This window comes from Arvicanthis niloticus, chromosome 23, assembly GCF_011762505.2.
Source record: "Arvicanthis niloticus isolate mArvNil1 chromosome 23, mArvNil1.pat.X, whole genome shotgun sequence".
NCBI classification, from domain to species: domain Eukaryota; kingdom Metazoa; phylum Chordata; class Mammalia; order Rodentia; family Muridae; genus Arvicanthis; species Arvicanthis niloticus.
In genome coordinates, this window is record NC_133430.1 from 17,044,456 (window position 1) to 17,057,274 (window position 12,819).

At 37.9% G+C, this 12,819-nt stretch overlaps 1 protein-coding gene across 3 annotated transcripts in view; it reads right to left on the reverse strand.

Annotated features, from left to right (window-relative positions):
- Positions 1-12,819, reverse strand: part of Catsperb (catsper channel auxiliary subunit beta) — a 143,110-nt gene that overhangs the window by 116,212 nt on the left and 14,079 nt on the right. For all 3 annotated transcript variants that reach the window (XR_013106641.1, XM_076921394.1, XM_076921395.1), the window contains exons 3-4: positions 11,576-11,664; positions 1,376-1,516 (exon numbers count right to left, since the gene is read on the reverse strand). Coding sequence is in view for 1 of the 3 variants with exons in the window: in XM_076921394.1 (XP_076777509.1) it covers positions 1,376-1,516; positions 11,576-11,664 (230 nt within the window). In the remaining 2 variants the exon portion in view is untranslated. The remainder of the gene's footprint in view (positions 1-1,375; positions 1,517-11,575; positions 11,665-12,819) is intronic.

The following is a 12,819-nucleotide window of genomic DNA, read 5'->3' on the forward strand; positions in this document are numbered from 1 at the left end:
ATTCTATTGTCCTTCTTAATCAAACTAAGATCAGCACGTCTTACTAAATCATATCATTGATCTGTTATTTAACATAATAAATAACCAATAATTCATAATGAAAACATTGTAAGAAAACAACTTAAAGCCACATATGCCCCAAACAAAAGGAATAAAATACCAAAGCTTGTCCAACCATAGACTTACCTAGACTTTAATGAAAATCAACATAAAGATCAGAATGACAGAGCCAAGAGTTACATTGTGGGCTCAGCTGAATTGGTAAAACACTTGACTAGCATAGTGAAGCCTTGGGTTTTATCCCCTGCACCATATAAGCCAGGAGTGGAGGTGGACTCTAATTCCAACACTTGGAAGGTAGAGGCAGGAGGATCAGTAAGTTGAGATCATCCTTGATTATATAGTAAGTGAGAAGCCCAGTCTTAAAAACAAATAAATGTTAGTATTGTTATAAATGAATGAGGTTATAAACATTTTCACAGGATTCCTTTGTATATTTTAATTTTTAATTTCTCATTTGTAAAATCCCTCATTTTATTTGAGCTTCCCTAATTTCTCATATAAAGAAACATAAATATTTTATGTCATTTAGGATACTATTACTTATAAATCACATTTATTTAAAGTATTTGGTCAATTAATACATAAAATATCCTTTTTATTTACTTGAATACATTACTACCAAATCAAAATCACAAATTATTTTCTTTAGTCCTTTAGTTCTTTATTCACTAAATAAACTTTATTTACTCTTTTGCATAGTAAAAAAAAAGATCACATGGTGTTAACATAAGGGTTAGACACACAGATCAGAGCACTAGTATAGTTTTCAACAGAGATGCTAAAAACATTACATCAGGATAAAAAAATCAAACAAAAGATCCTTCTCAATATAAGATGATGGACTGCACTCAAAACAATAACTAAAGCACCCTGGGGCTCTGTCCACATGCTGCAGCTCTCTGAATGGCCATGATGCACTAAAAGAAAAGTCCTTACTCACCAGGGAAATGCAAATCAAAACTATTATGAGGTTCCTTCTGATACCTATCAGAATGGCTAAGATAAAAAATAAGATAGCACATGCTGGTGAGGATGTGTAGCAAGGGAAAAACTCCTCCATCACTGGTGAGTGTCAATCTTGTACAATCACTTTGGAAATCAATTTGGAGTTTTCTCAGAAAACTATCATCATTTAAATTATGTTCTAATTATTTGAAAAAAACCCAACAGTATATTATATCATACTGTATTATTGTATTTAAAACATTTGTAGAGATACAACACTACTGATTTTGTAACTTGTAAAAAGACATCTAATAAGAGTGTGCTTCTTCTCAATAACATACCATAGAATAAAACAAAACATAATTACCGGAGTTAATTTAAAATTGTAGCCACCGTAGTATGTACTGTTCATAATTATCATGTTGGGAGCAAGGCCTCCTGATGTAAAACGACCCAAAATTTCCTTTGAAGGACTGTGATTTTCATTTTGGAAGAAACAGTAGACTTTCTTTAGGAAAGAAAGAAACATAACAGGCAATGAGACATTTATATAAAGAAGCAGACTACATTACTGAGAAGAAATTTGTGAAAAATAACTGCTGGTGTAGACTGCTATCTTTAATGAGTCCCATCTCCATGGGGAAAAACTCAGTTTACAAGCATGTCCTCAGAACTCAGTAACTTATTAATTTTCCTAAGGTTTTCCACTTTATCCTTATTAGAGTGTTCTTAGTAAAAAATATGGTGAGTTTTTATCTTTCATTCTCAGAAAATGAAAATGATCTAGTCACACGTGTAGAAAAGAAATGACTTTATTAAAAGAGTTGTTTTCTGACAAAGTAAAAAAGAAAGCAAATTATCATCCATTTCCCAGTTTTAAAAAAGATGTGAAATAACACACCATAATCATGAACTTTACTGAAAAGCCAAGACAGAAACTGAGATTTATCTGTTGGTTATCCTACTATTAGAAATATTTTGTTTCTCCTCCCACCTGACCCTGCTGGCACAGAGACCTGGTGCTGGACCCCATCCCTCACAGCACACACCCCAGTTGCTGCTCAACCTCTCAGGTATGTAAACATTTCCAGCTTCACAGGTGAGATCTTAAACCCCTCCCAGAGACCCACTGTACCAGGACCATGGGACCCTGGGAAGCATATTCCCACCTTGCTGGAAACACGGGTGCCTTCTGGCTCCCACCAGTGTCTCCCTGGAAGAGAGACCTGATTCTACACAGTACACACACCAGTGGCACCTCAATCCCCCAGCTTGACTCCCCAAGATAACTGGATCACAGAAAGGACAGTCTCCAATCAGAGGCAGGGAGGCTAGATAACAACAGAGAGAACCAGATGGCCAGAGGCAGGCACAAGAATAAAAGCAACAGAAATCAATTTGAATTGGCAGCATCAGAACACAGTTTGCCCACCACAGCAAGTCCTGGATACTCAATCCCACCCTTAAAACAAGATTCAGATCTAAACTCTCATTTCATGAAGATGATAGAGGACTTTAAGAAGGACATAAATAACTCCTTTAAAGAAATGCAGAAGAACACAAGTAAACAAATAGAAGCCATTTAAGGGGAAACCCATAAATCCCTTAAAGAAATATAGGAGAATGCAATGAAACAGGTGAAGGAATTGAACAAAACAGTCCAGGATCTAAAAATGGAAGTAGAATCATTAAAGAAAACTCAAAAGGAGACAGCCCTGGAGATGGAAAACCTAAGAAAGAGATAAAGAGTCACAGAATACACCAACAGAATACAAGAGATAGAAGAGAGACTCTCACCAGCAGAACATACAATATAACACATAGACACAACTGTCAAAAAAAATACAAATAGCAAAAAGCTCCTATCTTCAAAACATTCAAGAAATCCAGGACACAATGAGAAGACCTAATCTGAGAATAACTGGTATAGAAGACAGTGAAGATTCTCAACTCAAAGGGCCAGCAAATGTCTTCAACAAAATTATAGAAGAAAAGTTTTCTAACCTAAAGAAAGAAATGCCCATAAACATACAAGAAGCCTACAGAACACCAAACAGATGGGACCAGAAAAGAAATTCCCTTTGTCATATAATAATTAAAACTCCAAATGCACAGAACAAAGAAAGAATATTGAAACCATAAGGCAAAAAGGTCAGGTAATAAAAGAAAATTTTATGGGTCCCATGAATTATAGATTCTTTTTCCCTAGCCTGAGTAGCTAAAGTTGCCCCTCTGGTTTGCCAACCAGAGGCCAGTTAATCCGTAAACAAAGAATGCAGAGTTACAGGACAATGGGCTACAGAGGCATCCCAGGAATGAAGATCCTGATAAGGAACTGCTCCCTGCCCCCATGGACCGGTTTGGCCAGATGTTCAAAAATTGGAAAACAACCAATCGTATGCACCCGCGCGAAAGTTTCTCCTTTTCCCCACCCTGAGCTTATATAACCCTAAACCCTGGAGCCACGAGGTCGATGCCCCTGTCTCCCACATTGAGACACGTGTCGGCCAGGAACGTTCCGCCATTAAACTACCTCGTGTTCTTGCAGCAAGTTGGTCTTCCGTGTGTCCTTTGGGTTCGCGCCATCCTGTGACTCGAGTGGGGTCCCCTTTGGGGGCTTCCCGAGCCTTACAGTAACATATAATGTCAGACCTATCAGAATTACACCAGACTTCTCACCAGAAACTATAAAAGCAGATGTCATACAGACCCTATGAGATTTTTTTTAAAAATGCTAGCCATGGCTACTATACCCAACAAAACTCGCAATTACCATAGATGGAGAAACCAAATTTTTCTAAGACAAAACCAAATTTAAACAGTATCTTTCTACCAATCCATTCTTACAGAGTATAATAGAAGGAAAAGTCCAATGCAAGGATGGAAACTACACCAAAAGAAAAAAAAAACAAGTAATTAATCTTTTCACTACAAACCCAACAGAAACACACAAATGTAATTCCAACTGTAAGAACGAAAATAACAAGAAACAACGATCATTGGTCCCTAATATCTCTCAACATTAATGGACTCAATACCTCAATAAAAAGATATAGGCTAACAGACTGGATACTTAAATAGGATCCAGTGTTTTACTGCAAACAGGAAACATACCTCAGAGTCAAAAGATAGACATTCGCTGAAAGTAAAAGGGTGGGAAAATTTGCCAAGCAAATGGTTTCAAGAAACAAGCTGGAGTAGCCATTCTACTATCCAATAAAATAGACTTTCAACCAGAAGTTATCAAAAAAGATGGGGAAGGACAGTACATGTGCATCAAGGTATATATCTACCAGGATGTACTGTAAGTTCTGAACATTAATGCCCAAATGCAAGGGCACTCACATTTGTAAAAGAAACACTACTAAAGCTCAAAACACACATTGAACATCACACAATATTCAATTAATATCATGTATTCTATTAGACCACCACAGACTAAGACTGGTCTTCAATAGCAACAAAAACAAAAGACCACATACACTTGGAAGCTGAACAATGCTTTACTCAATGATAACTTGGTCAGGAAAGAAATAAAAAGAAATTAAAGACATTTTAGAATTCAATAAAAAGGAAGCCACAATATACCCAAACTTATGGGACATAATGAAACCAGTCCTAAGAGAAAAACTCATAGCTCTGAGTGCCTCCAAAAAGAAACTGGAGAGAGCATACACTAGCAGCTTAACAGCTCATGTGAAAGCTCTAGAACAAAAAGAAGCAAATGTGCCCAAGAGGAGTAGAAGGCAGGAAAAAAATCAATCTCAGGGCTGAAATCAACCCAGTAAAAAGAAAAAGAACTATAAAAAGAATCAATAAAATTGGGATGGGGTTCTTTGAGAAAATCAACAACATAAACAAATTATTAGCCAGAGCAACCAGAGGGCAAAAGAGTCAGTATCCAAATTAACAAAATCAGAACTGAAAAGGGAGACATAACAACAGAAATTGAGAAAATTAAAAAAAAAAAAAAAAAATCAGATCCTACTACAAAAGTCTATACTCAACAAAACTAAAAAACCTAGATGAAATGTAGGAATTTCTAGACAGATACCAAGTACCAAAATTAAATCAAGATCAGATAAACCATCTAAACAGCCCCATAACACCAAAGGAAATGGGTGCAGTCATTAAAAGTCTCCCAACCAAAAAGAGCCCAGGACCAGATGGTTTTAGTGCAGAATTCTATCAGACCTTCAAAAAAGATCTAATACCAATACACTTCAAAATTTCCACAAAATACAAAAAAAAAAAAAAAAGACTCAACAAAGAAACAATACTTTAGAACAATTTCCCTTATGAATATTGATGTAAAAATACTCAAAAAAATCTTGCAAATCGAATCCAAGGACACATCAAAGTGATCATCCAACATGATCAAGTAGGCTTCATCCCAGAGACACAGGGATAGTTTGACATACAAAAATCCATTGATGTAATCCAATATATAAACAAACTCAAAGAAAAATGCCACATGATCATCTCATTAGATACAGAAAAAGGCTTTAACAAAATATAACATACATGTTAAAAGTATTTGAAGATCAAAAATTTAAGGTACACACCTCAATTTAATAAAAGCAATATACAGCAAACCAATAACCAACATCATAAATGGGGAGAAACTCGCATCAATCCCATTAAAATCAGGGATTGGACAAGGCTACTCTCTCCCTACCTATTCAATCAAGTGTGGGTGCTTCAGTCTGTCTTAGAAGGAGTAACAAAATATTCATGGGAGCAAATATGGAGACAAAGTATAGGACAGAAACTGAAGGAGGGGTCGTCTGGAGACCATTCCACCTGGATATCCATCCCATGTACAGTCACCAAAGGTAGACGCTGATGTGGATGTCAGGAAGTGCATGCTGACCGGAACCTGATATATCTGTCTCCTTAGAGGTCTGCCAGAGCCTGACATATTCAGAGGTCAATGATCACAGCTAACCATTGAACTGATCAAGGGCTTCCTAATGGTAGAGTTAGAGAAAAGATTGAAGAAGCTGAAATGGTTTGTGGCCCCATGAGGAGAGCAACAATTCCAACCAACCAGAGGTCCCAGGATGTAAACCACCAGCCTGGGAGCACATAGGGAAGGATCTATGGCTTCAGCTTCATATGTAGGGGAGTACGGCCTTGTCGGGCATAGGTGGGAGAGGAGATCCTTGGTCCCATGAAGGCTGGACACAGAGTGTGGGGGAATTTGAGGGTCGGGAGGTGGAAGTGGGGTGTTAGGTGGGAGCACATCCTAATAGAAGCAGTAGGAATGGTGATGGGATAGAGGGTTCCAATGCGGGCTTGTGTGTGAATGGGGTAACGGGATAACATCTGAAATGTAAATAAAATATCGTATAAAAAAGAAAGACTATGGAGGCTTTTAAAAAAAGAGGTACTTACAGATAAAAACCAAGTAAATGATCAATGCAGAGGCAGATCCTTGGAGCCAATCATAAGGCTGAACTCAGGGAACCTGGTTGGGGAGCTGGCAGAAGGACTGGAGCAGTGGAGGGGGATTGTGACCCCATTGGAAGAACAACAAAGGTTGGCCTGACCACCCAGTTCTCCCAGAGACTAGACCACCAACCAAAGAGTGTACTGAAAGGTACCTTTGGCTCCAGATACATGTGTAGCAGAAGAGGACCTTGCCCAACAGCAATGAGAGGAGAGGCCCTTGGTCCTTGGGAGATTTGATGCCCCAGAGTAGGGAGATAATGGAAAGGTGGGGTAGGAGAGTGTGGGTGGGTGGGAGAGCACTCTCATACAGGCAAAAGTGAGGGGAAAGGGCAAATGTGAGATGGGGGTGTGCAGGGGTAACCAGGAAGTAGGATATCATGGGAAGGGGGAGTTGGTAGAGCAGGTATGCAGGAAGTGGGATATCATTTGAGATATAAATGAATGGAGTAATTAATAAAAAATTTTAAAGAATATTTTGTCAATGATGGCCTATAGAATGTGAAAAGATCTTCACCAATCCTATATCCAAAGGAAACTAATATCCATAATATATAAAGGATTCAAGAAGTTAGACACCAAACATCCAATTAACCCAATTAAAATAATAAGGAAAAGAGCTAAACAGAAATTTTTCAACAGATAAATCTCTAATGGCATAGAAACACCCAAAACATGTTCAATGTCCTTAGTCATCAGGGACATACAAATCAAAACAACTCTGAGATTCCATCTTATGTCCAAGAGCATGGCTAAGATCAAAAACTCAAGTGACAGCACATGATGGTGAGAATGTGAAGCCAAGGAACATTGCTGGTAGGGGTGCAAACTTGTACAACCAATCTGGAAATCCATTTTGTGATTTCTCAGAAAATTGGGAATAGTTCTACCTCAACACTCAGCTAAAGCACACCTGGTCATATACCCAAAAGATGCTAGACTATACCCCAAGAACATAATAGGTCAACTATGCTCATTCCAGCTTCACTCCTAATAGCCAGAAACTGCAAATAACCCTGATCTCCTGTAGCAAGGCAGGACTACCACTGAAGGGATAAGGACACCAAACAATCACAAAATGTCCCCAAATTTTCCCTGCATACAAGAATTGCAGGGAAAAGATGGAGCTGAGAAAAATGAAATCATCAATCAATGACTGGCTGAACTTCAGTCCCAACCCATGGTCAAGAACCATTTCCTGACACTATTAGCTTCCATGTGTACATGGGGTTTCTGTTGTTTTCATTGTTATTGAAGACCAGCATTAGTCTGTGATGACCCAATAGAATACATGGGACAAATTTAATGTGCTCGTATCAGTTGAGACTTGTTTTGTGTCCAGGTACATGGTCAATTTTGGAGAAGGTACCATGAGGTGCTATGAAGAAAGTATATTCTTTTGTTTTAGAGAGAAATGTTCTGTAGATATATGTTAAATCCATTTGGTTAATAACTTCAGTTAGTTTCACTGTGTCTCTGTTTAGGTTCTGTTTCCATGACTTGTCCATTGGTGAGAGTGGGATGTTGAACTCTCCCACTATTATTGTGTGAGGTTCAATGTTTGCTTTCAGCTTTAGTAGCATTTCTTTTACAAATGTGATTGCCCTTGCATTTGGGCATAGGTATTCAGAATTGAAAGTTCATCATGGTGAATTTTTCCTTGAATGTGTATGTAGTGTTCTTCCCCATCTTGTTTGATAACTTTTGGTTGAAAGTCTATTTTAATGGATATTAGAATGGCTACTCCAGCTTATTTCATGGAACCATTTTCTTTGAAAACATTTTCCATCTTTTTACTTTGAGGTAGTGTCTGTCTTTGTAACTGAGGTGTGTTTCCTCTGTGCTGCAAAAAGTTGGATTGTGTTTACATATCCAGTCTGTTAGACTATGTCATTTTATTGAGGAAATGAGTCCATGGATGTTGGGAGATATTAAGGACTAATGGTTGTTGTTTCCTGTTATTTTTGTTGTTAGAAGTGGAATTATATTTGTAAGGCTCTCTTCTTTTGGGTTTGCTGTGAAAAGATTAATTTCTTACTTTTTCTTGGGTGTAGTTTCTCTCCTTGTGTTGGAGTTTTATTTCTATTATCTGCTGTAGGCCTGGATTAGTAGAAAGATATCGTTTAAATTTGGTTTTGTCATGGAATATCTTGGTTTCTCCCCATCTATGATTATTGAGAGTTTTGTTGGGTATAGTAGCCTGAGATGACATTTTTCTTCTTTTAGGGTCTGTATGACATCTGCTTAAGGTCTTCTGGCTTTTAAAGTCTCTGTTGAGAAGTCTAGTGTAATTCTGATAGGTCTGCCATTATATGTTACTTGAACTTTTTCCCTTGCCACCTTTCCCTTACCCTTAATATACTTTCTTTGCTCTGTGCATTTGTTGTTGTGATTATTATGCGATGGGAGGAATTTCTTTTCTGTTCCAATCTGACTGGTTTCTGCAGGCTTCTTGTATGTTAATGGGCATCTCTTTCTTTAAGTTAGGGAAGTTTTCTCCTACAAATTTGTTGAAGATGTTTCCTGGACCTTTGAGTTGGGAATCTTTGCTATCTTCTATAACTATTATTCTTAGGCTTGGGCTTTTCATTGTGTTCTTTGTTTCTTGAATATTTTGAGTTAGGAGTGTTATGCTTTTTGTATTGTCTTTGACTGTTGTGTCAATGTCTTCTATGGTATCTTCTACATCTGATATTCTCTCTTCTATCTCTTATATTCTGTTGGTGATGCTTGCATCTGAGACTCCTGCTGTCTTTCTTAGGTTTTCCATCTCTAGGGTTGCCTCCTTTTGTGCTTTCTCTAATGTCTCTATTTCCATTTTTAGATCCAGGATGGTTTTGTTTAATTCCTTCATTTCTTTGATTGTCTTTTTCTGTATTTCTTTAAGATATTTATATGTTCCTTCTTTAAGGACTTCTACTTGTTTATCTGTGTTCTCCTGTACTTTTTAAGGGAATTCTTTATGTATTTCTTAAAGTACTCTATCATATTTATGAGTTGGGATTTTAAATCTGAATCTTCCTTTTCTGGTGTGTTGGGTTATCCATGGCTTGCTGTGGTGGGGTAACTGAGTTCTGATGATGCCATGTAGCATTGGTTTCTGTTGCTTATATTCTTGTTCTTTCCTCTTACTATCTGGCTATCTCTGGTGCTAACTGGCCTTGCTGTGAGTCTGTGATTCTGTGATCCTGGTTGTATCAGAATTCCTGGGAGTCCAGCTGTCTCTGTGATCCAATGATCCTGGGATTCTGGGTGTGTCAGAGCTCCTGGTGGTCAAACTGCCTCTGGGTGTTGGTGGAGTAGGTGGATAGCCAAAATCCAGGGTCCACAACCAGGCACAGGTGCAAACCTGACACTATTAATGATACTGTGTTATGCTTGGAGACATGAACCTAGCATAATTGTCTTTTGAGAGGTTCCACTCAGCTACTGATGAAAACAGATGCAAAGACCCACAGCCAAACATTAGATTGAGCTTAGGGAATCTTGTAGAAGATTTGGGGGAACAATTAATGGATCTGGAGCAGATAGGGACTCCACAAGAATACCGAAAGAATCAACTAACCTGGAACTTTGTGGGCACCCAGAGACTGAACCACCACCAAAAGAGGATACATGGGCTGGACCCCACTTATATGTAGCAGGTATCCACCTTGGTTTTCACGCAGGTCCCCCAGAAACTAGAGCAAAGGCTCTCACTGATTATGCTGCCTGCCTCTGGATCCTCTGCCCCTAACTGGTCTGCTTTAAGTGGCCTCAGAGGAAAGGAATGTGCCTAGACATGCAGTGACATTATGTGCTAGGGTGTGTTGGTACCCAAGGGTGCTCCTTCCCCTTCTCAAAAGAGAAGGGGTAATGGGAGGACAGACCACATCAGGAGACAGGGGCTCAATAGGAATATAAAGTGAATAATAAATTTAAATAAACTAGTGGGGAAAAAAGAATACTTTGTCTGGGACCAGAGAGATAGATTAGCAGTTAGGAGTGCTTGCTGCTCATACAGAGAACCTAGGTTCCATTCTCAGAACATACATGTTTACAACTGTTTGTAACTCTAGTTCTAGGGAATCCAACAACCTCTTCTTTCTTCTCTAAGCACTAGTCATGATACACATACATACATACATACATACATACATACATACATGGAGTGAGAATCCTCATGCACAGAAAATTAAATAAGTAAATCTTAATTGAAAAGAATACATTGTGAAAATGAATGAGGCCATGACCAACCACAACATGTAAAATATCTGCTATAATTTGGGTAGAGTTGAAGGTGCAGGTGATATATAAGGAATAAAACTTACAACATTCCTGCCTTTTTCTTAGAATTGACATTCTAGTTAAGGATGGCAGAAAGACAAATTTGTTGGTTAGAATAGTGTGTAAATTTACAGTTGTATGGAGGACAAGATAGACCAAGAAAATTAGTTTAGTCACCAAACATAGACTAAAACAGAGAAGGAGGAGTAGAAACACAGGTAATGGAGAAATTTGTTTTTTAAAAAATTATTACAATTGTGTGTGTGTGCCTACACATGCACACATACACATGTACACTTGTGCATGTTGTGTATGTTGAACCCAAGGCTTTGAATATAGTAGGCAAGCACTCTATCATTGTGGTCCCCTTTACCCAATGACTATCTTAATATTCTTTTTTATTTCATTCTGCTTGTTTGGTTGTTTAAAAATCTCCCAACAGTTGAATGAAAAGGTCCTATCACCCCTTCTACAAAATTGCAGCTGCTACATGGTTCTTGATATACAGGAAAAAATTTATTTTTTAAGATCATGTGAGGTATATTTCTCTGACAAGCTACTTCTGTCAATCTTCACATTGGATTCACATCAGATGAAGAGTGTGGCAGCTGAATTAGAAAAGAAAGGCAAGCATAATTTGCTTACAGTAGTCACAGAGCATGGCTACCCAGGTTGCTCAATGCTAAATGAATATATACTTCCCTATCTAACTACAGAAACAATTCCATAGAACCTCACCTTCCTGTGTGGACCGTGGAAGGTACTTGAGAGTACAATGTCACAGCTTTTCTATATGGGCTTAAAAGGAACATATAGGGCTATTGCAATACATGCAGTTGATGGACCTTACCAAATTGTCAGTGGTAAGAAACAACTTGATTGTAGGCAGGTCTGTGGGCATCCCGTCATCAGAACAAGAAAAGTGAGTTCGATCCTTACCTAAACAAACAAACAAACAAACAAAACAGATCAAGGGAGAAATCCTTATGTAAAAGGCACCACATTTTATCAAACAGACAAAACATTTTTTAAAAAGAATTGTACATTGAAAGCTGGATATGGACCTGCACATCTGTACTTCTACCTCTCAAGAGGTGGAGGTTCAAAAATCAATAGTCAGAAGCCATGCTTGGCTACAGGAGATCATGTCTAAGTTACTTTCCATCCTCCACAAAAGCAGAATTGTAATTTTGAATTCACTGACTTTAGAGAAAACCCAAACCTTGCACTTTTTCTTCTTAAAGCTATACTATCAGGAATGAGAAACAACTTATTGGGCTAAATCATTAAACTTGATGTTACTTTGTTTATTTGCTTGTTTAAAAATCTTCTTGAATAGAATGTTAATATCACTCCTTAAACAAACTGACAACTGAACAATGGTCCTAATTATAAGTAAAAAAAAAAAAAACGATGTCTTAAGATCATGTGATGCATATGTCTCTGTCAGGCTAAAGCATTAAAGTATAGTATAGGGTATGCTGGACCATGAATTCAAGTTTGCAGAGCGTAACAAAAACCAGGGCATGACTCTTCAGTTCCTCACTCTTCTTATGAGCATAAGATTATTAAAAGCTGGAGTGTGGAGAAAGATTTGGCACTTTTGTGACAAAATTTCATAGTCTTGTACTAGCTTGTTCTGAATTTGCTATGAAGTTCCGTCTTTTTCTTAATAACAGCCACCTTCCTGTCTTCACCCTATTAAGTGCTACGATTGTACATTTATACCATCACACCAGGCTGGAGAGGGAATGTAGAGCTCAGAGAACAACTGGCAGGAAGAGGTTAGAAGGAGAACCCATTCATATTATCTTGAAGGGAAAAGGTTGTAATGGGTACAATAGAAAATATAACATGTAATTCTCTAGTTGGAACACAGGCTGGGACTCCTGCTTAGCAAAAGAACAGGGTGCTTTGGCAGATAAGGCATGGCACTCTGAGAAAAACAGTTATTTTAGAAACCTGTCATGACCACAATTCTAAAAATTTCTAATTTTTTAGAAATACACACACACACACACACACACACCAGCTTAAGGTCACTTAGTGTCCTGATCTCAAAATTATTTTGGAATTACAACTGGATCTCAGCAG